The sequence below is a fragment of the Barbatula barbatula genome (genome assembly GCF_947034865.1).
Source record: "Barbatula barbatula genome assembly, chromosome: 5".
Lineage (NCBI taxonomy): Eukaryota > Metazoa > Chordata > Actinopteri > Cypriniformes > Nemacheilidae > Barbatula > Barbatula barbatula.
The window spans coordinates 18,001,398-18,028,519 of NC_136769.1; the positions used below are offsets into that span (position 1 = coordinate 18,001,398).

Genomic DNA, 27,122 nt, shown 5'->3' on the forward strand with positions numbered 1-27,122 from the left:
TGTATGTCAACTTTATGGATTGGTGATGACTATAGTTTTATAATACCCATCTTTCCATTTTTAAGATATGGTAAACAAAAGACATGCATTAATTAAGAACATTTATAGCACAAACATGCATAACTTCTTCATGAAGGGGTTAGTTTTATAAAGACAGCAAACCCACAACACCTTCGGGAATGCATTGTTGACCCCAGTACATTTGACCGTGACGTCGACTGTCATTCAATCTGGCAACCTTGGTCTGAATTTAAAGGGCCAGCGTTGGTTTTAAAACAAGATGAATGCTATATACAGACGTTGTTAACATTAGAACAATTAAGTATTGAGATAAATAAAGGAAGTTTCGAGCTTAATATAACATTTTTAGAAAACGCTTCAAAATAAAACTCGAATGAAATTGAAATTAAAATATTTTTTTGTTGGGTTTGGTGTTCCTTTCACTAAATGGTTTGATATGTTTTTAACAGTCCTATTTGAATTATACAGAAACTGTTATCCCGCAAATAAAAATAATATATGATTGCGTATCATAACACCGCGATATTTGTACATTCATCGTCTACAAATACAACCGAGTAAAATAAAACCCAAACAAAAATTGCGCCGTTTATGTATCGTAAGCATTTTATTCAGTACCTGGCAACTAACGTGTTCAAATTTGAGACTCGTTGGCCCCGCCCCTCATACCAAAAAGGAAATGCGCATTTCCTCTCGACCAATCAGCGGGCGAGCTTCTCGCATGTGTGTATTGTTTAAACTGGCCAAATCAAACGAGCACTCCGAGAACTTCCACACGAGAAATGGCGGCCGCAGAGTCCGTTAGCGCAGCTGCCAGAGACGACAAGTCCTACCCCGGTGCCAATTTCGCTAGAAATCCGCTCTTCAAAAGTTACGAGCAAGCCGAACATGAAAGCGGGTTCGATGGGGACACCGGCGATGAGGGTTCGCCGACGGGCAGGGACTGTGTGCGACGGGCTGACGATGAGGTGACGGCCCTCACGCCAGAAGAGATCGCGAGCCGTTTGGAAAGAACCAGAAGGGAGTTTTACAATCGCCGCAAAATGATCATCAAGAACCTCCCAGTCGATATCAGCAACCAGGTGTGTACAAAACTTCCCAATTAACTTTATCAACTTTACACGCGTCACAAACATGGAAAGCGTGGCCGCGATCTTTGGTGTTTAACGTTAGTTATTATAGATAATGACAGGCTTTCATTAATGTAACACTTGGCTACAATCCAAAAAACGTAGAGCCTCATTTGATCATAAATGAACGTGGACAGATTGGAGTCGTTGCTGTGAGGCCTTTTGGCCATTCATTTGATCAACCAAATGTCCGGATGCTTATCCGGTAATATAACTGTTAGCCATTTCAAATGGGGACTTCGGTTCAATATCGCACGTTTGAAAAAGACGAATGTTTAATATATTGATCTCTACGATCATCCAAAAGTTTGCAAACGACGAGAATATGTAAAGTTGTCCTCTCCCTCAACGCGGATGAATCCTTGACAGAAGTCTATTGAATTCACGTCGATTCGTTCACGTTCAATCCAGACGCGAGTAGATGTTGTTTTGGAAAGCTAAGGAAGATAATCACCTGCATGTCACGCGGGGTTGAAATCCAGATTTACGGGCTCTTTCATTGTGTTGTGATCAGTTCAGGGGTCAGTTGACTCATTGTGGATGTGGTTCACTTGGGAAAATGCGTGATTCGTGGGGAAAACAGGTGCGTGTGTGCGCGCTGGTATTGTATGGGAGCCGCGAGGATGACAAAAGGCCGAAGGCGCTCAAACAAAACATTTTGTTTTCACTGACACCAAAAGAAAGTGCTGGTTCGTATTGCGGTGACGTAATGTTAGCTTGAATGCAAAGTGCGGTCTTTATTCCCTGCCTTGCTTCCAAATTAAAGTCAGGACTCTTAACACTCTTACTTTGACTTTTCAGCCCTGTGATTTTGACGCAGAAACTGGAAATAAGAGCTGTGACCTCGGCCTGTACTCTGTGTTTGGGTTGCATCATATAATGAAGAATGCCATGATTGATAAATGAATAAATAGTCTCCATGTTTAGACATTTTGTTTTTGTTTATTTTCTTTAGGAAGTGCACGAGCTGTTAAGCAATTACGATTTGAAGTACTGCTTTGTGGACAAGTACAAAGGGACAGGTGCGTGTGACTCATTACATTATCATAATTTTTTAATATTTTGACGAATTTCATGCAATTGTACTAAAACTGAAGTGGTTTTGGGTTGCAGGGTGTTAGTTAAAATCATTTTGCAATTCAACTAGAACTGTTTTATTTACAGATTAGAAGTTTTACTTTGTACACACTTTGAATGTTTTATTTTTTGCAAACAGGAGTTCAATTAAAAGTGAACGCATTTATGGTTTTGGCACTTTGCGGACACTTTTATTCATTGTATTTAAGTCGTACACTTGACTGCTTTATTTTAAGATTTCGAGGGAACTGAACCCATTCGTACAAGCCTGATTACCGATTGATCAAATTTTCTCGTGTTGTTAAAAACTTTATTAATCTTTTAAAGCGCAGCATACAATTTTAGTGGTTGTGCACCTTAGTTTAAATTTAAAAAGTAAAACTTTGTAAAAATGTCATTTCATTGTATGAAGAAAGTCGAGTGGAGTTAAAGGTCATAAGTGTAAACAGGCGCATGTATCTTATGCAAGATCTATTCATTAAGATAACATTGTTGTTTTATGTTTGAATGCACTGTTTTTCTATTCAAGCCTTTGTGACGCTGCTGAATGGCGAGCAGGCCCAGTTTGCGATTAAGGAATTTCACCAATATGTGCTCCGTGACCGCGAGATCTCTGTACAGCTGCAGCCGACGGACGCTTTGCTATGCATTGCCAACCTACCCCGGGCTTTCACCCAGCAACAGTTCGAAGAGCTCGTCCGGCCCTTCGGAAACATCGAGCGATGCTTCCTGGTGCACAGTGCCACCACAGGCCACTCCAAAGGCTATGGCTTTGTGGAGTACATGAAGAAGGACTCTGCCGCGAGGGCCAAGTCGGAGCTGCTCGGGAAACAGCTTGGGTCTCGCATGCTATACGTTCACTGGACTGAAGTTGGCTCTCTCACTTACCCCATGCTGCACTCACGCTGTCTCTGTGTGGACCGTCTACCTCAAACCATCCTCACCGCTCAGGATATCCGCAACGTGCTGGCTGACACACACGTGCCCATTTTCTGCCAGGTTTGTACACTCTTGACCCAAGTTTTGATAACTCTTAATCATTTTATTTATTTGGCATTTAATCAAAATGGCTTTCACGATGCATTGATTTGTGAAGGGACCTTTTCAAGTGCAGCCGGGCATGAAGTGGATTAAATGTGGCCATTTGGTTGAGTCTTGAAGGCAGTTCTGTACTGATATGTAGCCGGACCCTTATTGTAAATCCCAACTGTTTAATATTTAAGGCTTTTCCGTAGGCCATTTCTAAAAAGGTAGCATTTGTTTAAGGACATTTTGAATAAAGATGTATTGAATTTTAAAATGTTTGTGGTAGTGGTGAGATTAATCAACAGTCTGTTTAATTATTCCTCCAATGCTTGATTTGTAATTCGATGATTAATTTGCCAACCTTCAGGTTTTTTTTGGATTGTTCTGTCACGCTTATTTCCCTTATTATCTGCTGGAACATTATCTGCCTCCTACAATATCAAGATGATGAAATCTAAAGCACTTGTGAATACGGAGTTAATCAAAAACGGATGGCAATATTGAGCTAATATGGCTGATCAGCCAAGGGTACAATATGTTACCAGCTCATTGTAAACTGAGCAAGTGAGAGAACTACTGAGGTGGAAAAACATGCCTTGTAAGGACAAGCATCACCTACTGTTGCTCATATATTTCTTTAAACCCATTCATGTGCCTCAAGCTACATTGTGTACAATTGTGTGGCGGTTGAGTGTTTATCAATATCTGGCCAAAGGTATATTTCCTCATGTATGAACCTGTTTGCTGTCATTGTGATGGGCATGCAACTAACATTTGAGTTCTATCCAAGTCTATTTTAAGACTTCACAGGCTTTTGCGTTGGTTTAACTTTTCCCTCTGACTCCGATTTAGGACAGAAAATGTTTTTCTTCCCTGCCAAGTTTGTACATAACTGTGTTGCTCTTGAACATTCTTCATCGTACATTAGGGATTGGGCGGACTTGTATTACTCTCCAGAAACCTCCAGTGTAGGTAAATGTCTTACCACAAACATTGTTTATAAAGATTGTTTCACTTGACATTTAATTACTGCAGGAGGTAAATACCGCAGCTTCGGTCGATGTTGTGCTCTTCAGTAGAAAATCAATTTTAACATCTTGCTTTCCCCCTTTTATTTATTCTAGTTACAATATCCTTTAAAAGTCGAGTGTACAAAATTGTGGCATCCAGTGTTGAGTTTGCGAATTGCAACCAATGGCTCACCCCTTCCTCCCTTTCAAGCACTACGGCGGCTGACACAGAACTAAGATGTCACTTTTTCGCTTTGCCGAAGGAGATAACTTATTTAGGAAACGCAGTGAAGAGCAGTTTATCCGTTTGGGGCTACTGTAGAAACAACGTGGGGAATTCAATACAAGGGGACCTGTGCTTTATGTAGATCGAAATGGCTCATTATACAGTCATAAAAGCATAATGCTTCATTATGTAAGATTTTTATACATCACTGAAGACCTAGAAGATTCACTTAAAACGGGGCTCGACATTAACGCTTGTCCAAGACAAGTGAATGTTTTGTATGGGCAAGTGAGAGAGAATTTGACTTTGCATTAATCTGTGACGCACCCCATTGAGTGCATATAACTAGTTGTGGCAACTTCCGGTTCACCGGGACACTAAGTTGACCTGTATTTCCAAATACAAAGACAATTCATACTTCTGCATGAAAATCCAATCCATACACTATACCATGATGACTAATAATTTGAGTTAGAATTTTATGATGGTAGAATTTTTCCCTTCCTTTTTTTATATTTATTGTTAATGTTTGGCTCTTTGACCTTTGACCTGCTTTCCATGGGGCTATGCTGAGAGTTCCATAGCAGAGTGCTTTGGTTTCTATGGTGACAAGCATTTGGCTGTGCTGTCAGTCAGCAGGTCATTCTGGAATGAGAGCGCCTGACTTTTTGGTGTTAAACGTGTGTTCTCCATAGATTAGCCTAGTCATGGACTTTTTTTAGCAGAGCTGGATGGGTTTCAGTGGGATACCGTGCTTGCATTTCTTTGAGCGGCCTCATTACAGTACTATCACAGCTACTGATAAACACAATTTATCTTTCTCTCGTCAAAGCTTGCTCAGGGCCAAGATGCTAGTTTCCGCCGGTTTGCAGTGCTGGAGTTCTCCACGCCCGAGATGGCTGAGGAAGCCCATCGTTTGACTGATGGAAGAGCTTTGGGCGGCCCTCACATACGGGTGTCCTTCTGTGCCCCTGGACCACCGGGAAGAAGTATGCTAGCGGCTCTCATCGCTGCCCAGACCATGGTAAACTCTTCCACCCTGTCTGTCTTTTCGTGGTTTAGTGATTCCTAACTTTAGTTTGGTTTTAGTTCACCCAAAAAGTCCGTCTTTTCTGAAATTTACTGATTTCATACTGATGTGACAATTGTACTGAAATTTGTCATATACTCACACACATTTTAAAGCTGGAATGGAAACTTAACTGCAGTGCACGCATTAATAATTTTGGCTGTGACACAAACATGACTGACATTCAAAATCATTGACTGTTTCTACGTGGGGCTAGAGGAACATAAGTTTGTTCTTGTTTGTCTCTGTCTGTTTCCAACCCCCGACCCTCTGGGAAGAGCAGAACGCTGCTTTCAGAAAGACCTATTTATTTTCAACATCCGATGTAGTGGCATGTTTTATAGCCAAAGGTTTGCACCCCATACAATGAAACTGAGTTTGAAAATGTTTGTATAGATTCGTGAGCTCCTTGAAGAATCTCACTTCAGGTTTTCTGTGTAGAAATTGCTGTCTTGTGTCTCGGCAGGCTTTGAACAGAGGGAAAGGTCTTCTTCCTGAACCCAATGCTATGCAGATTCTCACCGGCCTCAATAACCCTGCAACACTAAAGATGCTACTGGCGTCTCTCAACCCTGGACATAAACATGGTGCTTCTTAGTGTTTTTCAATGGAAAAGAATTGTTAGATGCATTTGAACAACACTACCAGTTTGATTTCAGATAACAAATGGACTGCTCTTTAGATAAAAGCAACAAATGTGTTATTGAGTCAAGAGTGCATTTACATTAACATCATTGTGTAGGTCTTTTGGGAGCCGCACCCTCGGTACCGCTGCTGGGTAATCCCGCCTTCTCTGCTGCCTTCATGCAACTGCTGCTACAGAACCAAGTCCAACAGGTACAATAAACTCCATATACCTGCCAACATCCCAGCTGCATGTGTTTCCATCCCTCACTTTCTCTCTTTCCCATCCTAGCAAGTACTTTTAGGGAACCCTCTTCTATGGGCACAGCTTCTTCACAATATAGAGTTCAGTCTCCTCCCTTGTGTGAGTGGATCGGAAGTGTGTGGTTTGGTGTGTGTGGTTGTGTAGAAATAATTGACTTGTTTGGTTGGTAGATGTCCCTGTAGCTATTAGCCGGAACATTTATCTGGGTGGTTTGGTTTGCTGTTTTTGGTATAAGTCAAAACCTATTAAGCTATGTAAGTGAGTTTTGTAATATGGTACTGTTGTCTGCAGGCTGGATTGCTGAATGAAAGTCCTCTCGCTTCGCTTTCCCTTCAACAAGGCCTTAACCTGCTGGGAGAGTTACCTCAAGGTATCACATATTTTAAACCGAACCTGTTATTTGGGAAATAATCAGATTCTGAGTTTGTTGTCGCGCACCTGTTGTTTCTCACTTGGGAAGTATTTGGATTAAAAGTTTTGCTTTCTTGGCCGACTTGTAAAACTGTCAATGAGACACAGACCGATGGCTTAGAATGTATGCAAAAAAAAGATCACATGGCATTTTACCTTTTTAAATTTGAGGAACATTTCACTAAAAAATGAAAATTCTGTCATGAATTACTTGCTCTCTAGTTGTTCCAAACCTGTGTAAATATTTGTTTAGTTAAACACAGAGAAATATGGTTGGACGAATGCTTGTAACCTACCATAGTGGGAAAAAATGCAATGGTTGTAAAAAGGGCCTCTGAATTGTTTGCTTTCATACAATCATCAAAGTATCATCTTTTGTGGTCAACCGAACCAAAAAGTATAAAGGAGTTTTTCATATGGTAGACAATGGGGTCCAAGAACTGTTTGGTTACAAGCATTCTTCCAGGCATCTTTCTCTGTGTTCATCATAAAGAAAAGTATACAGATTATAATCTATGGCAAGTAAATGATGACGACAGGGATTGTTTTGCAGAAGAAAGTCATACAGGTTTGGAATGAAATGACGATGATTAAAAAAGATGATTATTTTTTATGAACTGTCCCTTTAATAACTATTGCCTTTAGTACCTGACACCCCAAAAGAGACACATTGGCCACCAAAATTGGGAACACTTTGATTAATGTGCTATTTTGCTATTTCAGGTGGTATTGCTTCAAGTTTGGGCTCGCATAATGATCCTATTGGAGCCGTCAAACAACCATCCCTGAGCCGAACATTGGGGAGAGAAACGGATACCCCAGTCAACCCCACTGTTTTTCCTCCAACGCCATCTCCTTCCTTTAACATGCCCCTATTGGGAAGTATGTTAGGAGCAGACGGGCCGACTCTTACAGGGGTGAGACAGCTGCTCGTCCTGTTAAGCCATATGTTCTTATGTCATATTTGCTCTGTTAAATCTGCCAAAATCAGTTATATTCAGAACACTTTCCTATTCTTGTTAAGGTTTCTATATTGGGTGAACCTCCTAAAGAAAACGGTGTGTCCCAGAACCCCTTTCTCACTGCTCCCAGCATATTCCCATCTTCTGGTGAGTCTACTTGTCATACACTTATAAAGCCAATTCCCGATGACTAAAGAAGCACAAGATTTTGATACAAGTCACTTGTTTAGGTGCCAGTACTAGAGCCCATCCCTACAGGAAGAGGACAGGGCCAGGCAACACGTCCAACCAGCGTGCGAACCACAGCATCCACTCAAATTATAGCCTGCGCTTCCAGGACTCCTACACGCCAGAGTATCCTCCTCTGCACCAGGTCAGTTCGTGTTTTCTCTACCTTTTAACTCCAATGTCACGGTCTTACCAACCAATGCCTTTGTCCTCCGTCTCACCCAAAGGACCCCTTGTCTCACCTGTATGAGCAGCAGGAGGCTTTGGAGAATGCAGCACTTTGTAGCTATGGCGTGCAGGTATGACATCACCACCAGTTGCATCAGCTAGAGAGTTTAGAAATTGGACCCGTGTGAAATAATTTGTTTTCCTCCAGCAGTCCAGACACGCAGGTTTCAGTGATTCAGGGTCTTCTTTCAACTACCCACCCAACCCTGCTCATTCATCTTATGGTTTTGGGGCTCCTGCAAACATCCTCTCCACACAGCTCAATAAGGTACTCATGCTCAATGTAACACACAAATGCGGAAGTGGTTACGCATCATCTGTTCTGTTATTATGGATCACGATTACTCTGTCGTGTAAAGGAAACCCCAATAAGCGTAAACGTATTTTACTTTTTAAACACTTAAAACTGTGTAGCACTACACTACCAAATCAATTGACCAAGTCCTATATCATTCGTGGGCTAACGTTGCATTATATTCCACGTTTCTTGCAAACTAATGAAGATGACATGAAATAAAATTCATTACCTCGTCCGTGAACATGATGGGCATGTTATATGATTGGCTGAGGTGCCTTGCATGATTCGTGTAAGCGTTACGCTTTCTCTTTCATCCCATTAATGCACTCACGTTCTGTGTGTGTGTGTATACTTGCCTTAAATCTATGTATTGCGCACCTGCAAAGTGGATTTTAGCGTGAAGGCATTGACAGGCTATACACACACCACAGAGCTGTATGCTCTGTTTGCTGTTACAGATTTTTTTAGCCTAAGGGCAAATTATTTGTGATTTTTAAAACTAACCGCAATGTTTGCCCTGGTAAATTAGCAAAACAATAGTGACAGCTTGCCGTAGCTATGTTAACGCACATAATGTATTAACATACATGCAGCCAAACTCGTAGTGCCCATTTGGCAAATAACAGAACACTCAAAGCCAGCGTTAAACTTACTCTATTATTTATATTTAGCCTGTGACTGACTTGGCTTCCTTCGCTATCATATGCTGATGTTATCCTCATATATGTAGATATAGATGTATACGGTTCATTTACGTCAATTCAGACGGTTGATAAATATTTCTTGCATCGGCAGCTTGGTCTCATTCAGTTGGTCTCAATCCCTCTTGAGGAACAAATTTGAAGCTAATCCTCCATTTACTGTCCCAGGTTGATAAAGCATTCCGGCTCGAAGTGATTCGTGCAAACAAGCAGGTTTTTACTTATGGTTTCTGAGGAATCTCCTCTTAAAATAAATTAAATCCGCTCCGGTCTTGTCTTCTCCGAGGCTGTGACTCTAAATAAGGATTTGTGTTTGTCTGTGCAGCCAAAGACTGTTCATTTAACATGTTTTCTGCAAACTTTCGCCATTACTTCAGAACAAGTTCACCGCTGTTGCTTGTGAAAACAACAATGGTGCCGGCACTTTTTGTGGTAATATTATCATTTGAGCCCCTTCCTACATCAGAAGGGGAACCAAATCTGATAGACCAGTTTTCTCATACGCTTGCAGAGAAAGCCTCACCAAAACAAGTTACAATAGTTTGTCATTTATGTTTTCTGTCGGTAGATGCACCAGGGATGAGATTATAGCACTTAATCGCTGAAAAAGTCTTTCATCTGACATTTTCTATATACAGAGCAAACATTTGTTGCATTTTCCTATCCTCTTTTGATTGAAACTGTATGTCCTGTCAAAGCAGAAGTTGGTTTTATAACAAGCAAAAGAAACCAAGAAGAATCCTTACTTTGCTAACCTTGCCTCTCCAAATTTAGACCGCAATACCATGCTCAACCGCTAGTTGTCAGTGTACCATACGATTTCTTTCAAACTTCAGGACCCTACAACAAATCCTTAATTTAATGAAATGAAATGATTTATCTTATAAAGCCTTTCATTGCACAGCAATCCAAACAGGTCTCACTCTAAACCACAGCTGGTCACAAGCCCAAGAATCATTTGCATGGATCCTTTTTCAATACTTTCAGAAATGATCTGTGTATTGTTGAAAACCTCAGAAAAGACCTTCAATGTCCATCCTCGTACCCTTTAAAAAAAACAAGTTTTTTTAAAGTGCTTTTTGTGGTTCTTTAGGCTGTCGGCATGCCTCCAGTGACTCAGTCCAGCCTATTTTCAGCTGCACCTGGTGCTGGAATGAAGGTAGGCCATCTTCAGCTCTGATGTCTTCAGCGTCTATATTTACTCTGTGTCAATTATTATAGCATGAAAGCTCTCAACAGGTATTCTTAGTGCGACTTTCGATTTTTCTCCCTCTCTAGACTCCCATAGGAGGGCAGAAGCGTCTGTTCTCCCGTCTCATCCCGTCTCCAGAGCCCAGTCCGGAGGGCGGTTATGTCGGTCAGCACTCTCAGGGTCTCGGAGGGCACTACGCCGACTCCTACCTGAAACGCAAGCGCATCTTTTAACCATCGATCGGGGGCTTCCTCTAAAACGCCAGCTTTCAAAGAGGATGGCACCTACTTAATACTACCTTATAAGTGTGTGTGTGTGAGGGCGGTATGAGAGTGGAAGACCCTGAAGCTCAGATCAGTCATGTCAGCGATTGGATGATTGTTTTTTTGTGCGTGTTATTTCAATGTGTATGTAAATAATAGTTTAATTTTATTTGCTTTTTAAATTTATTTTAAGTTTCTTTTTTGTTAACCCAAAGATGCAACAGATAATGAAAGGTAAGGACTCCTTTCCCCTGTTGTTTTGACGCTTTTTTATTTGGTTTATTTTGATTTCAGCAGGACGTTAGTTTTTTCAGCGACGCTTCTCGTAAGTTGTGTATATAGTTGTTCAAAGTCTAGAAAAGCTCTCCCCACCCACTACAAACGTTTCCACTCAGAAACCAGTGCCAAGCCGAGTACGCTTATGACGCGTTACCTGTGTGTTCATGGGGAGCTCTTATGCTGGGTTACTTTTAGTCTCGTCTCAAATTATTTCCCCCCCCACAATGCACCATTCTTGTTGCACTATTTTCCAACCCTCCATCTTGATACAGAATCAGGGTTACCCGTGCTGAATGTTTGTTGTTGCACTTGGAGGATATGCGTCATCCATCCTCCTAAACCTGTCCGTTCCTCACCTCTTAATGGTTTCACGCCTGTTCTTGTTTTTTTTGCCTGCTTTCCCACCTCACTTTAGTTAGTATCTCCGCTGTCACACGGTTGGAGATGGTGTGTGGGGGGTGTATCCTCCACACATCAGGCTCCACGCAGAGAACTGCTGAAAGCACAGTATGCCTCCTGTTGCCCCTTTACTCCCCCACACGATCTCACGTTTACTCGTCGGTGCCTTTCCTCTGCAGACCAACAGAGGGAGCCAGTTAGCTTTTAAGTTGGAACCGCTTCACGATGATTGCAGACTCGGTCGCTCATTTTTTTTTCTTTTTAATGAAAGAGCTGACAGTCTGAAGCAGGCCGGACCTGTGCCCCAGCGTGATGTTTTTTTACCGGAGTAACTGTGACCACCGTTCCCTTCGCCCCGGAGGACGAACGGCTTCTATAGACTGAAATGTGATTTACTTGTACTTTATTATTAATCTGGTTTGATTTGTGATAACGCATTACCTCTGACTTCGTAAAGCGGCTTACAATGGTACTTGGAGTTACACGTGTGCCTAAACAAGGCTGTGTTTACTGTATTTTCTCAACAACATTTACCTTTAATTTGCTGTGTACATGCTTGACTTTGATTTCCATTTCTTCTGGAGTCCCGAACTCGTGTCGTTACATCTAGTCTGTAATGATGTCGATGATGCTGCTTTACATTTTGTGTGTATCTGAGTGAGATTGCACGTTGCGGTGTCTTGTAATCGATTTTTCATGTGCGACACGTGGCAGGAGCCACTGCTGTGTAAAATGAACTGAACCTTTCTGATTATTCACCTGTTAAATGACCTCTTCAATCATTCTTTCCTTTGTACAGCTCTACTGCTCTGTTTTGTGACATTTGAACAAGTAAATGTTATTTAAGTTCATTCTGTGAGTTTGGTGGTCAATCGGATGCGCACATGCTACACTGAACATGAAAACCACATGCTCTTCAAATAAAAAGGAAGTCCTAAGCACTTGCCAAATATGTTGTGAAATCAATTAAATATACAGTTTAAATTGTGTAAACGTCAAACTGTAGATGTGAATAACTCAAACATTCTCTATTAGATTCATCAAAATTATTCTTTAATTATAGAAATTGTAATTAAAGACTTGAACAACTTTTTGTTCTTAATCGCTTCGCATGTTAAGACTCTGTGTGATCATAATATTATTGGAAAGACTTCAAAAGGGTCAACAACAATGCCTCCAGATTTTGAATTTCAGTCCCTGAATACTTTGTTGCAACAGATTTTATTGCATTATCATTAAAGCCCAAATTCAGAATAATCAAGATGCTTTTATATTTGGTTATTTTGATATGAAGATTGAGCCCCCCGGCCTTCTGGCTGTGTCCTTCTCTTTGGCTCTCCTATTTCTGCACTTTCAAGAAAGTTTCCTTGCAATTTCTATTGCCTCCATCCATGCGTTTTCTGAACAAAGCTCGTTCATTTTTCTGGGTCAGTGTTTGCAATTTCACCTGGACCTTCGTTTGGAACCTCGGCACTGTAGTTCACAGCTTAAGAGTCTGAAGGTCGCTGAGTCTCCCAGCTGCTGCTAGTGCATTCATACTAAACTACAGGCTTCAACAGTTTCAGACAGAACATCACTGTTTAAAATCCCATTAAATCTCATTAAAAATGAATGACTCATTCTTTTTCTTTATAAGAAAGATCTCTGCACACCTCTCATTTTGAACTGGATGCCCACCCATCCCCTCAAGCTTGATCGTGATAAGGCAGCTCTCCACTTCCTCCTCTCTCCAGTACCTCTCTCACCAAATGTCTATCTGAGTTGAAGGTCACACAACTGTTGCCTCCAGCTACGCGGAAGTGTTTTAGTGTCAAACAGTCTCAGCCTCAGATGACCTCACAAAACTACTGATGCATAATGTACGGTATGATGGGTCAAACTGGGGGAATCCACCGTTGCCTGGATGCTTTGAGACATTCGGGAGTGTGCGGGATACGGGAGTTTTTCATCAGCATTCTAAAAAAGGTTTCGTTCACAAACAGGCTTTAGAGGAAGAAAAGCATTTGTGAAAGCTTGTGAGGATTATGGCATCGACGTTTAAAATGTATTCAGGTTTTGCTTTAAGGCATTCACATAGGAGCTAGGACACAACTCTAATTTACTACATTGTTTGCCGTTTGTACTGGGCACTGATCAGGACTTATAGACACTTATTCGGAAATTCTGACTCCAATGTCTCCATGTATTGTCATTTTCCTTTTACAATATTGCACATTTTACAGCCATCTAAAGATATCATACAGACGTTATATGTATTTTGTAGCTCTGGGGCTGAAAGTAGAATATATACTACATAAAGCTTTGAAATAAAAACACTGCTAAAATATTTAAAAAATTTCTGAAATATCATTTTTTTAGTTTTCATGTATGCATATGTTTATGTAAAATTATCATTTTTGTTTTATGTAAACAACCATTTCTCCCAAATGGTGTATTTGCACTTATGACAAGTCCCATGTGGTCGATAATTACATATTTAGAAAAATATATTATTTAAATGTATTTTCCTTGTTTCAAAATAGCTTCAGCTCCTTTAAGTATAGGCAGAAAAATGAATATGCAAATTAGCCCCACCTCCATCTCATATTTATGCCTCAACCTGTTGATCCACAAGGGTCAAATGAGTTGATGTGATTGGTTACAGGCATTTCAAACAGCATTTTTTTAAACTGTCTTTGGTAAACTACTGTTTAACATTTACATTTAGCAGACGCTTTTATCCAAAGTGACTTACAAAGTAGTTTTTTGAAGGCTGTGAGAGATGTGGTTGACCGGACAGCATTGGGAATAATGTTCCACCAGGAAGGAGTAGTGAAGGAAAATGAGGGGGAAAGAGATTTAATGCCCTTATGAGAAGGCAATACAAGTCGCTGCTCATTTGCAGATTTAATTTGTGTAGTAGGGGGTGAAAGTATGCCGGTGCAGATCCAGTGATAGTCCTGTAGGCGAGCATCAGAGAATCTGATCCGGGCTTCAACCGGTAGCCAGTGGAGAGAGATGAGAAGGGGTGTCACATGACCCCTTCTGGGCTGTTGGAAGACGAGGCATGCTTCTGCATTCTGAACCAGCTGGAGTGGTTTGATAGTTTTATGGAGAAATACTCAGCAGTTGTTTAAAATGATAAATATGCACATGGAACATTTTAAAACTTGTTTAATTTTTGTTTAAAAAAATATGATTATATAATAACACTGATTTTAATAAAGCATTTTTGGTGTGTCTTGGCATGTTCTCAGTCTTTCATAATAGTGTTGGGTGACATTTTGTTACTCCTCTGTGTGCTTTTGGAAATCAACCGACAATTTGAAGTGATCTCTTAATTTTTCCAGGGCTGTATTAAATTATTTCTCTGCCTAATAAAAAGAGACTGCCAACGCTTTTGCTCTTCCGTGACAGAATCTGATAATACAAAATTAATGTTTTAATGTAAGATATAAATTATATTTAAATAAAATATTTACAGTTATCAAATAATAAAACTACATTTGGACTTTTGCATTAAAACATAAGAAGAAATGAGGAAAGCTAAAAAATTTTAGTTATTTAAATGCCTTGAATCTGTTTTATTTATAGATGTTTTATTTGTTGTTCTTTCTCTTTTGTACTAATAATATGTGGCTTTTTAAAGTTAAAATGAAAGAGTGCTATTCCATAGTGTTCTGTTATTATTTGAATAATACCACTTTGTTGCACATCATCTGTGGCTATTATTATGTTAGAATACATTTTTTATTACCTGCATGGAAATTACTCAATGTAGTAGCAACGTCAAATACATTTGCGATTGGTGTTTTTCCCTGTCTGCAAGGCCCCTTTATGACAGTTTGGGCCACACTAGGCAACAATATGCAGCAGATCTTATTCTGATGCAAAATGACATCTCATCTTTGATTACAAGGTCTCCTGCCAGCGGCCATTATGGCAGCACAGTCCTGCCACTTCATTTTCTACAACATGATGGAAAAAAAGCCCTTTATCAACCACTGCACTGTTTAAGTTTTAATCGGCGCGCTAATGTTTGCCCTTGAGCACATCTTTGATGTTACTTAACTGGTTTAACCTTCTCTTGTTACACCTTGTTACACTCATCTCCACACTGTGAATCTGCTAAGATTTGATTCAAGGGTAAGTCACGTTTTTTCATTAAATACCCCTACACTTCAAATACCGTGTTGATTGTCTCAAGATGTCTTCAAGGATTTGTCTGTCTTGTCACCTGACCTTTCCCTTTTGGGCCCGGTTTAGCATGCATTGCATATTTTCAGCAAATTGTCAGGTAATTTTGATGAGTTCGATTTGTTCACTTTATTGCAAGTCATCAAAGTGTCTGCTAAGAACGAAAATGTAAATGCACAGCGGCAAGGAGTGTGCCTTATTTTTTAAAATGGCTATTTGTAATAGCTGCATCTGTCAACTCGCTAGTCATTCATATGCAATATTATTTATCTACCGACTGCCATGTTTATGGATATAAAACTTGTTTTTGTAACAAAAATTACGATAAAATTAATCGAAATTTGTTATAATTGCTCAAGTAATGTAATTGTTATCATTGTATAATTTAAAACATGTCTAATGTCTCCTCCTGGTAAACACATAAATAATTAAATATCTGAATAAATATAGAAATAAATGCACCCAATTGTCCTCCATGCTACAATTGACCATATGCAGAACCTGGATTATATAAAGCGCTCTTTCAGGAGAGGAATTAAAATACACTAATACCGTATTTTCTTGTTCTGAAATTCTTTCTTTTCTCACTTGATAATGAAGAGCAACACATCGAAAATAAGTCATATACATAATGTTATATACATAATGTATATTGGATTGTACAGTAAATATTATGTACGTGTGTTATATGGATTCCATTATTTTGCACACATACATGCACATTATAAATAACCATAGTCTCTAATTCATGTGAAATTTACCCTTTAAATAAAAAAAAAAGCCAAGGATATTGATATAGAGGCAATGTTTTGTACTATGAAGCACATCAAATAAATGCCCCATGGAGATGTGCAGTCTGCTGAGGCTGGAGCCGGATTTGGCTGGTGAAAAAGTCACTCCGCACCCAGTCTGTCAACACCAAAGGTTAAGATTTACGGATAAAGATTCCTCATCAATAAACACAAACAATCCCTGATTTATATCTCCATAGAGTACAGAAATGTCAATAGAGAACTGTAACCGGCTGTACCGGGAGACTTTAAATTGGGTTTGTGGCGAAGGAGCTACTCATTGGGTTGGCTTGACATTATCATTTCGAAATAAGAATGTCAACCTTTTCCTCCCTTTGTGGCGAGTAAATGTGAAGCTTCCCGTCTCAAATGAATCGTCGAAGGGTTACAGTATTTGGCCCGGTGCACAGTGGAAGCAACGGAGTGCTGTGTTTACTCTTCTGTCTATTTTCCAAAGACCTAGTTGGATGTTCAAAGGTTATGTTCATGTGCCCTTCAACCCCTAAGACTGCTCCAGGAGGACAAAAGCCAATCCGGGAGCCTGACCCAATAATTAGGTTAAAAGGCTTCTGTAATTGGCTCTCCGTTTCGGTCTTTATGCACGTGCCTTCTTGGCACCGAGCTAGAGATTGCGGGATGCCAAGCCCTTTTAAATGAATACACTCAAGAACCTGAAAGGCATTTCCAAAGGCAAATTACAGCTGTAATGAAAGATCTAATGCAACTGACAACATGCTGTTATGTTGCAGATCGATACGACAAATGGTCCGCGGCATGTTTTAATAAGCTCGTTCTAACTATTCGCCCCCCCGGTCTGTGCACGATGTTGTTGCAGATGTTAATAGGGAACAGCGCTAAAGCTATCCCTGTTATTATGTTCTGACGTTCGTACACTTATGCTCCGATTTCCATTTTCTATAAAGGTCTCTTATTCTTGCTGGACTGGGAGTCGTCTACCTCAGAGCGCTTTGAGGGAAGCGTACCCGCAGAGTGGACGTTATGTCAAGCGCATTTAGAATTCTGCCTTTCATTTTTCCACCCACACAGACAGTCCCCCTGCACTGTTGGTGTGGACTGTGCTGTGGAAACCTGTGATTTCCCAAAATGCTGAACGGAAGAAAGGCGAGGATAATAAAACGTGCGGGAGGCGATAGTGTCGCATTAACTCTAGCTGTGCCAAATAGATGTGAATTGGTGGAATGAGTGTTTTTAAGGGGGTAGGGTAGCAACGGTTTGCATGAATCACCTGGCGAGGCTTGACATGTTGTCCTCTCAGCAGCTGGAATGAAAAAATCGTATGCGCGACTACCGAGGCTATATTAACGCTGCCAATTTCGCCTTCACTCCTAGTGTCTGAGATGATGGATTTCTGGGTAATGAGAACGGATGTTAACGGTTCACAGTGAACTTTTAGCGTGAGGGAGCCGTCTAAATGACAATCAGCCCTTTATCCGGGCCCATCTTGACACTCCCCGGCTTTCACCAGTTCTTCACGCAAAGTGCAATTAGGCGGTCGGAGAGTACTTAGCTTATTCTTCCAGAAAACCACAATGTGCTTGCACCTTCTGAAAACATCTGCCCATTAATATATCTGCAAATCATCTCTGTGTGTATTGAAGCGCTCTCTGAATTTCCCCACATCATGGTCACGCACGCAGGCAATCCAAGAGCGGTGGATGTTTAAGGAAGTGGGCAGACTCAGGTAATAGGCTGGTAAACAAAAGGAACAAAGTGCTCCTTCCTTGTGCAGTACTGTACGACGGCCGAGAATAGCCATGCCTCGGATTCATTTTCAGGTTCTGCAGGAGCCAAGCTGCAAAACATACCACATATCCTGGTGTAGGAGGCGGTTACGCGTCATTCGAGCCAAAGTGCATTCGCAAATTTGCCGTGATGCTGCATGCATGACCGTTTGCAAAAACACGCATGTTCACTTCACGCACCACCATTTGTCCATTCCACAGGGGCTGAAATTAATTTTTTATGGCCTGCTCCCAAATGCGTCGAAGCGCCATTCCCAGATGATAAGACTACAGTTTTGGACACTGGCCAGACCGAGAGCTTTTCTTGGCATTGCATTAGAAATCGCCTTTTGTGATTCGGCGCTCGTCTGCGTATTTGTGCTTACGAGTGGGCTGAGAAGTAGCATACGCTCGTCGCAAAGTGAAAATTGGAGCAGACAAACTTCTTATTGAAGATGTTCCACACTGGCAGACGGTTGCACTCCGTTTGCTGGCCTTATTATTTTGACTAAGATACATTACTGCATGCATCAAGTATGCGCTCGGATATTTCGGTCAGAGTGATATGTTAGACGAGAAAGGGAAGAGTTAGTGAGCCATATATTTGTCTTTCTGCTTCAGAATCGGTGGAATAAATTCAAAGTGCTTGACATTTCATTAAGGTGCACATTATAAATGCAAATGCACGGGGCCGTTTGTCCTCAGCAGTTCGGTTCTCCGGAATATTTATCACCAATGGATCTAGAAATTCATTGCAAAACAAAGACATACACATACCCGCACATTCCCACTTGCATAATACACTGCTCGGTCTGTTGTATAGGCCTAATGTACACATAAAGCTCTGTGTGTATCCAGCAGTGCAGAGAGATGTGCCACCTTTAAAGATGTTCAACAGAAAGAAAAGCATTACATTATCACAGCAGTGGGTTAATGTAAACAGGATCAATGCGGAGACCAAAGCAAAGCATTTCGTCACTGTAATACATAAGAGAGTGCGAATCTAATTATGTGTCAAGTATCAATATCGCCTCTGTCAAGTTTATAGCGGAAATGGAGATGAGACAGGCGCACGAGGGATCTGCAAGAGCTATATAAATGATACATTCAATATGCTGTGATGATTAAAGTCCATTTGCATGTTGCGAAATGCATTCAAGGGTTGCCCTGTCGCTCATCGCCTATAGCGATTGCTGTAGATCTTCTAAATATTAACTAAGGATTTTGCACATACCTTGAGGCAAAAATGTGACTTTGATAATAAACCAAAAGGCGAGGCTCGAAAACAAATGTTAATTATCTGAGTGACAAAAAATTGCTCTGCAACAACAGATGAAAGAGGGTGCTGGAAACTATAGGGGCGCACTGGCGTTTCAATTTGGTCATTAGGCTATGTGTGAAAATAATAAAATAAATAAATCAATAATGAAAACACGACCTAGGAGATATTGCCATGCCATTAGTTTGCTACATTAACCAGCGCAAGATGATTTGAGCCTCCATAAATTGTGCGGATGAAAAAGCTCACCATTTGTGCTTTCAGGCAAGACATGTTTTCTTGAGCATAATGTGTTGGTTTCAACATTGACAGTTTTAAAAGCAGTTAGGGTGACAGCATCAAGGGAAACAAATACTCACACAGAAAGGACAAAGCCCCAATCACACAGTTTTATTATAGTTACACATTTATGGGGTATAATAATAATAATATTCACCGAGCATGTTTAAAAACGTGATGTGTCAAGTCAACGTAACTGCACGAGAAATAAACGCAGTGAGGAACAGTGACAGTTGGCGTGGTTCTGGTGTCCCTATGGTCCAACTAAAAGGTAAAAAACTGCATTGAGACGCGTGCTCCTGAAATTAACACGAACACACTGAGAGAGAGAGAGAGAGAGAGAGAGAGAGAGAGAGAGAGAGAGAGAGAGAGAGAGAGAGAGAGAGAGAGAGAGTGTTTTTCTCAAATGCCATAATTTAACATCCACCGGCAAGTGAATGATAGAAATGAGCTAAGACGATAAAACCGAAGCACAACATGGAGATGAACTTTGATTTACAGTGATGATTCGGCGACACTGAATGAACGCCTCAAGAAAGCAAGGACGCGAAAACCCCGCGTGCATGGATCTCAGATACATCCATCATCCCACGCGCGATGCTCCCCGGGCGAAATTCAACATTATTCGCGTAATGAAACTGTCCGCTTGGAGGTTTTAATGGAGGTGGAAGGTCAATCTCCTGACAGCGAGTTTGAGTTTTAGTCGCCGTTAGTTTCGGATGTACACCAACATTTTCCCTCATTGGAGAGTTCTCGTGGCTCCTGTTGGAGACGCCAGCGCTTCTCGGCGAGCTTTGAGGGACATGTGCGGTCTCCAGCAGCAATAATACCAACCACCGGGCAGGAAACCAAAGTGGATTTCTGCAACAAGCGGTTGATAAAAGCAATAAACCCGTACTGAACGAAAGTGACCTGTTATGAGAAACTTCAGGAGGAAAGCATCACCGGCGACCGTCTCTCACCCCGTGCGGATGTTACAACGCCTCGTACGGGTTTAAAGTGCGTGCGAAACGACGCCGTTGATCCACGTGAACTTTTTGGATTTATTATCGACACAACTGCAGAGATGAGAAGAAGACAGGACGACATTACGCCATCGCCGGTTATATGAACACTGTGATTAGTTTTCACAAAAGCACAGAATCTTTATTGCCTTTGGACCTGGTTTCAATACATTCCAGTGTAAAACATGGAGATCAGTCAGTCACGGACAGCAGACGGTTTTATTTTTTAATGCGCAAGAATACATAGCCATATCGTTTTTAACTGCTCTTAATACGTCGCTTTCGATAGATCTCTTAATTTTGCACTATGATGGAACCGCCACCTTGCTCGAAAAAGAGTCTGTCTCTTTCGTTGCCGGTTCCCCGGGAGGGACAGGCGACCCTTAAGCCTCCGCAGCATCTTTGGAGACAGCCACGGACCCCCATCAAAATCAAACATCGCGGTTACTCTGACACCGACCGGCATCACCACCGACAGATAGAGCGCTCAAATGCCATGGACACGAGTGACCGGCCGGGGCTTAAAAAGTCCCGCATGTCCTGGCCATCGTCGTTCCACGGAACCCCTAGCGCACCCATGGGCAACTGTGCTGGGAATAAGCGGTAAGATTGAGAAGTAGCTGTTTGGGCATACGCAAACGAGCTATATTCTTCTCGGTGAGGTTTTTGATAATGATGTTGGAAGGGTTAATGATGCTCTGTACGGAGAGGCGGGACGCGTGGGCATCCTCCGATGATGCGTTATGCGTAACTGGCCATGTTTCTCTCCGAGAGCGTGCGTTTGAATGTCGTGACCCTCCAAAGTGACCTTAATCCAAACATGACCGGTTGACCCATCCTAACACAACCAATAGTCTTAATAAGCCATACGGGTTGAAAATGATGCCTAAATGAACAACTGTGGTGATATAACCGTTTTTTTGGAGAGCGCCAAACACAGGTTGCGCATACACGTCTTTTGATTAATTAAAGTGGTATTAAAGAAATAATACAGTCATTTAAGATCATGGCATATGTGCTCTTGCTCTTGGCATGTGCAGACATGTGCATGTCAATGAAAATCTGCTTGATCTAGAAATCGTGCACTTTCAAGATTGGGACCCTCAACAGACAAAAAAAATGTCCCGACATTTTTTTATAATGCTATCTCTCCCACTTCTGACGTAATATAAGCATGCAAAAATGTCAATGTTGTCAACATGAGCTGTCAAAAGCCAACGCATCCGGAGAAAAAAAAAAACACAAGCCGTATTCCTAGGGGTTTTGAATTACCCGAACAAAGCACTTGCTATGTATCACAGATATGAATAATCTACTTGAATTCGTTTATACCGAAACCCACATTTGTCAGCCTGACATTCACAATGTTTTTGTGGGTTTGTTCAATTTGGTCTGCGTAGAATACAGTGCTTTTACCCTCAAGGATGAGTGTGGGTGTTGCTCGCTTTTCTTGTATGTAGATGTGCACACAGACTGATGCTGGAAAAGGGAAATGTACGCTGAGTAGCATCTCAGCAAACTAGGTGATTATTACTGTAATAAGCCGGTGACTCGAAGGCCACGAGCCCTGGGGAGGCTGACAGCCCGGTTTCCTTCCTGTCAAGTATTGCCTGGGTCACAGACGGCCTGCGCAGCAGGCTCCCGGGACAGAGGCCAGTTCAGCCTGACTGTATTGTAAAAGCTGATTTGTATTCCAGTCCCCAGGACACGCTCACAGCCAGTCCAAGAATTAGTTCAGCTGCACTGACTCAAACTGTCCTGCTTCTGTTGTGGGCGTCAGAGAGATTGAGAGATGGTGGGGGAGTGTGTGTGGCCCTTATGTGTGATGTCACAACAAGCAGAATGATCTGTCAATGGATTTTGGGATTGTCTGGCTCCTCGCGCCGATAATTTGATAATGCCCTTGTGTTTTGCCAGAAGTGGAACCAAAGCATCTCCCTGTGTGTGCCATTGCTTAAATTCACAGGAAGTGTAAGCAATGTTTTGCATGTATCTCAGACTAAATTCCTGCCTGACAACAGCTCTTGTGTGTCTCTATGTATATTCAATATGTTTGTCTCCCTATGCGTGTTAGGCATGCCAGTGTGTCTGTATATGTATCGCCGGAGGCTTTAGGAGAAGATATGAATGATAATGAACAATATGCATGAACTGTTACATCACAGAGGTGTGTGTTTAGTGGGCTGTCGGTCGCAGGGGAACATTTAGAGTTATTTTGTTTATTAAGGTGATGTCTTCGCCCTGTCAGCGGTTTAATGGGTAATGTGAGCCGGGTCACTCGCCCCCTCTGTGCACTTTCTGAGCTTAAGTAATATACTATTTGAGTCCCTCATGTCATCTGTTACTCTGGGCCTGAGGCTAGACTCAAATCAACCTCATACACCGCTGCATTCCCAACGTTGCATTCATGTTGTTTTGCAAGACTTATGAGTTCATGTCCCTTCATGCCAAGCTTGCATCAGCTGCTCAGATATCCACCCCTAAAGTAAGCGATCTGTGATATTGGGTTCTTTTAGGGGACACTGCCAGATGTCTATTGGTGCTGTCTTATCAGTGTATTTCCAGAAGAAGATGGTAAGGAAAATAGAAAGTAAACCCATAGGGGGTATCTGCCCTCAGTTCAATTACCAGAGCCGATGCGACCAAGCTCGCCAAGCAGAGAAGCCATTAGTTCTCTGTGGATCTTCAGACATTGTTTCACGGAGTGAAACTGAATCTCTGAGGGAATGAAAAAACCCATTGTGCAGTACCCTCCCATGACAATACTTTTTATACTTTTATTTCCCACTCGTATGATGACAGATTTATATGAAGCGCTATAACACGAACCCATCTGATGATTGATCATACTCAAATGTTCATTTCTGTGTCAGTATTTTTTACCTGATGTAATCGCACCCTTCTGTTTATTTCCTCCCAGCTGTCGCTTGTTTTACTCGTTCGCTTTTTAACTCATAACTCCCTCTGAAATATCAAACTTGGTCTGTCACTTGTATTCCCAAACACAGCAGTCATTTAAACTTGATAGGACGCCCGTTTCTCAGATGGCGAAGTGTTTGGCGGGTCTTATTTCCTTCATGTGAAATTACTTCTCAGATATACGCACCTTCCGCAACCTTACCTTCATGTAGCGTTATTAAACGTGTCCCCTACCCGGGTGCATTCTGGGATGCTACCACTGAGGAGAGAATGACCGACACTGAACAGAAGAACTGCTCATCATGCAGTTCTGTTGCTATGGTTACATTTTGTGGTTGTGTAAAATAGCAACATTTCGCCCAAAAGGCAAAAGGAAGTTTTTTAATTCTCTAATGTGCACTGTGTTGGGAATGCTTTATTGCTACTGCTAAACGCACCGTGGATTTACACTTTCAATAAGCGGCCACCTCTGAGAATCCAAAAGTGATATGGTAAAGATTTCCCATACGTCACATTGCAAGTTGTTGTTTATGAGAATTTATTTTTCATTTGCCTGTTCACTTTTTGTGTTGCTTTCCTGTCTGCTTTGTCTCTCACCTATACTCGAGTTTATAGCCAATTAAAAAAAAGGGAATACAAACATTCGGATCAGCATCTTAGATTATTGTTTCTCTCATGGCATCTCCCCTATCCACATTATTTTTGGCGTAAATGTGGGTGCCGCCATCTTTGAGCCGTTTAGACTTCCGGTGAGTCACTATGGCTAATGACAGTCGTATTGCGAGTGAGACGAGTGTGCTGTTATGACTGGCTAGTTAATATTTATTCTGGAACCCAAAGGAACAAGCTTAATGTGTGCCATAATTGCTGGTACAAACGCAAAAAAACGTCTACCAGAGCTAAATCTGGATGTCGCGCACCCTATGATCTGCATCCATTATTTGTTATTTTAGCCCTCTCGCCTTGACAATTTACCTTCTGGACAATAACCAATAAACATTGTTCAAAGGCAGGCATTTATGGCGAGAGTGGCACTAAATGTAGAAAAACAACGTGAAACATACAGTTATTGGTTTGTAGTTTCTATATGTTTGTAGAGAGTTGCAATGGATGCTGCAGCTCGGTGGAGACCTGCGATGCAAGATCAACCAGCTGTCTCCATTCTTCCATTATTAGTTATAAGGATACAGGAATGTTTGCTTAACTTTGACTGGGATTCCCATCTGCTTTTATAAACACGAATTTGCATTTGTCTTGTACAAATTTCGACAGACTTTCCTACTGTGCATGTAACGTTACCGTTAGGTCTTTTATGATTGCACATCGAAGACCTGTCAACTCAGAGAGAAGATTCGAAGTAGTTAAATATATCTTCATATGATAAAGTATATCAGGCCACTACATTCTCCCACTGTGTAATACATCGCGGGTGTGAAAAATATTCATCAGAGCTGTTTTAAAAGCGTTTTGAGCGTGCTCCCGCAGCGACACACTTCCAATGATTTCCATCGGCCGGCTAATAATCCGGAAGTGTTAACAATAAAAGGAAGTACATCCCATTGTTTACTTCGGCGTTCAAAAATAAGCTTGCTACGTGATGAAAATCGATCTTCGTTCCTGCCTATTGCTTACCTGTGTTCCAGATTTATTTGCCCGAGCTCGCCTCTTGATTCTCTGAATTTCTATACTTCAAAGCACTCAACATGCATCGCATCATGTGTTTGAGTGTTTTTTCTGTTTCTTTCAAATGTCATCTTTGTTGCCCCGCCAATCCCTCGCTGATTTATTGAAGCTCACAACGCTTGAGTATCTGTGTTATTGTCTGGCGTCTCCGGCCCCTCCTTCCTCTTTTGACAGATGAGTGTCTCTCTCTAATACCTCTGGCTTTGAGGACATATGTGCATTCACCAGCACTGTGTTTCTATTTATCCAATGCCCCCCCCACCACACGCAGTCTGTATGACTCTTTGTGTGCAGTAATTACTGACTTCGATCTCACCCGTCTGCTTTTCTCCTCCTTATCATCTGAGTTTCGCTTTGTCTTTTCCACGCTTGCCTTTTGAGGCCCCCCCATCGCGCGTCTCTATTCTCCGGGGCCCACGTGCCACTCGCCGCGCTCACCGCTGGAGTTAATCACACTGCCTATCTTTAAATCTATCATTTCTTCCCACTCTCGTGCATGTCCGCAGAGATCATCAGCGCACTGGCAGACTCGTCTGACCCCCGCTCCCGGTTTCTCGGTGGCTGAATGAAGTGCCCGCCATTAGACTTTGCGCCGTCATTTATTACTTCTCCCGGTGCCTGCGGGTACAGCCCTGTAAATGATACCAAAGCCCTTCCATTCTATCCGCCGTCCATCAGTTCCCCACCACGCTTTACAGTAGCACATCCTCCTCTCGGATCATGCCGGACGTGTTCGTCTGCTCTCAAGATACCTGCGGCTTCCCTTGCTTCATCTGTGCTGTCTGTAATTAGCCTGGCTATCTGAAATCTACACAATCATTAGCAAGTTAAAGCCTGTGAACACGTTTCATGGGATTATTCCTTGCTTGCAGCGTGAGGCCTAGTCTGAATGACCCTGCACAGATCTTGCCGTGCAAAAAAAGGGCAACAAATCACCTGGAGAACACATTATAATACCTGCAAAAAGCTATTGCTTGGTGTTCTCTCATTTGAATGCAAATGCAAATTTGCACAAGTGGATAAACTTGGAGTGGATGGAGTCACAATGCACATTATGCACTAGAGCAATCAAGCTATTAAATAATAGGCCTGTTGACACTGCAACTGAAATATTCAAAAATAAACTGCTATAGAATTGAATTCAGATATGATATAACGTGAAAAGGAGCCGAACTGGGAAATCAGTGGTGCCAACCTACTGTTGATAAAGCTTAAGATGCATTTAGTGTGTAATATTAAACATTCAGCATCATGAATAACGCTGGCCCTCAGGTTTGGGCATGTGACATTACGGTTAGTGACATCTGTTAAGCTGCAACACACTCACCCGGTTCCATATGGCTGTTCCTAAAGCCTGGAGGATTGAGAAACCAGAGTTTTCCACAGCACACAACAGCCACTGTAACAGATATGATTAAAAGGATTGAATTGAAGTTTGAACTAAATGCACCGGTTGCTTATAGAGTTTCAAAAAAGCATGTGCTTATACTGTACATTCGTGAATTTGATTATTTATATAATAGTATTAAATGTGACCCAGTCTGTGACATTCGGGCTAAAGCTAGTATTTTTGACATAATGCAAAGCATATGATCTTGAAATCTTAATAAGGTCATGTCAAAGAAAACCAATCAGATGTGGTGTAAATCATCATTTTCACTATCATGATAAAACTTTCATTTAAGGATATGTCAAGAGAACTTTTATATCACAGTAACTGTATACGTCACCGCATTGTTATTTTAGCTTGAACCCCCCCCCCCCCCACCAGTGGGGTTAAATAATAATGATGATAGTCCTGTGAACTTAATAAATAAAATGTGCTTATTTTATTAAATTG

General features: G+C 41.5%; 2 protein-coding genes across 5 annotated transcripts in view; both read left to right on the forward strand.

The window, feature by feature from the left end:
• The first annotated feature begins 692 nt into the window (after positions 1-692).
• On the forward strand, positions 693-12,415 carry raver1 (ribonucleoprotein, PTB-binding 1). Of its 4 annotated transcripts, none has more exons than XM_079455722.1 (15): positions 723-1,103; positions 2,107-2,173; positions 2,758-3,227; positions 5,323-5,514; positions 6,026-6,146; positions 6,302-6,396; positions 6,476-6,547; positions 6,740-6,818; positions 7,583-7,776; positions 7,884-7,968; positions 8,052-8,194; positions 8,277-8,348; positions 8,426-8,545; positions 10,370-10,435; positions 10,555-12,356. In XM_079455722.1, exons 1-15 carry the CDS (start codon positions 804-806, stop codon positions 10,699-10,701), a joined length of 2,223 nt encoding a protein of 740 aa, XP_079311848.1. In that variant the 5' UTR covers positions 723-803; the 3' UTR covers positions 10,702-12,356. The 4 variants fall into 4 exon arrangements, with proteins under 4 accessions (XP_079311850.1, XP_079311851.1, XP_079311848.1 ...); XM_079455723.1 differs by having other exon boundaries at positions 791-1,103; positions 8,429-8,545; XM_079455724.1 differs by lacking the exon at positions 6,476-6,547 and having other exon boundaries at positions 693-1,103; positions 10,555-12,415.
• Positions 12,416-20,081: 7,666 nt separating this feature from the next.
• Positions 20,082-27,122, forward strand: part of pde4a (phosphodiesterase 4A, cAMP-specific) — a 52,430-nt gene continuing 45,389 nt past the window's right edge. The window contains exon 1 of the mRNA XM_079456756.1: positions 20,082-21,283. Within this exon, the coding sequence (XP_079312882.1) occupies positions 20,988-21,283 (296 nt within the window). The 5' untranslated portion in view covers positions 20,082-20,987. The remainder of the gene's footprint in view (positions 21,284-27,122) is intronic.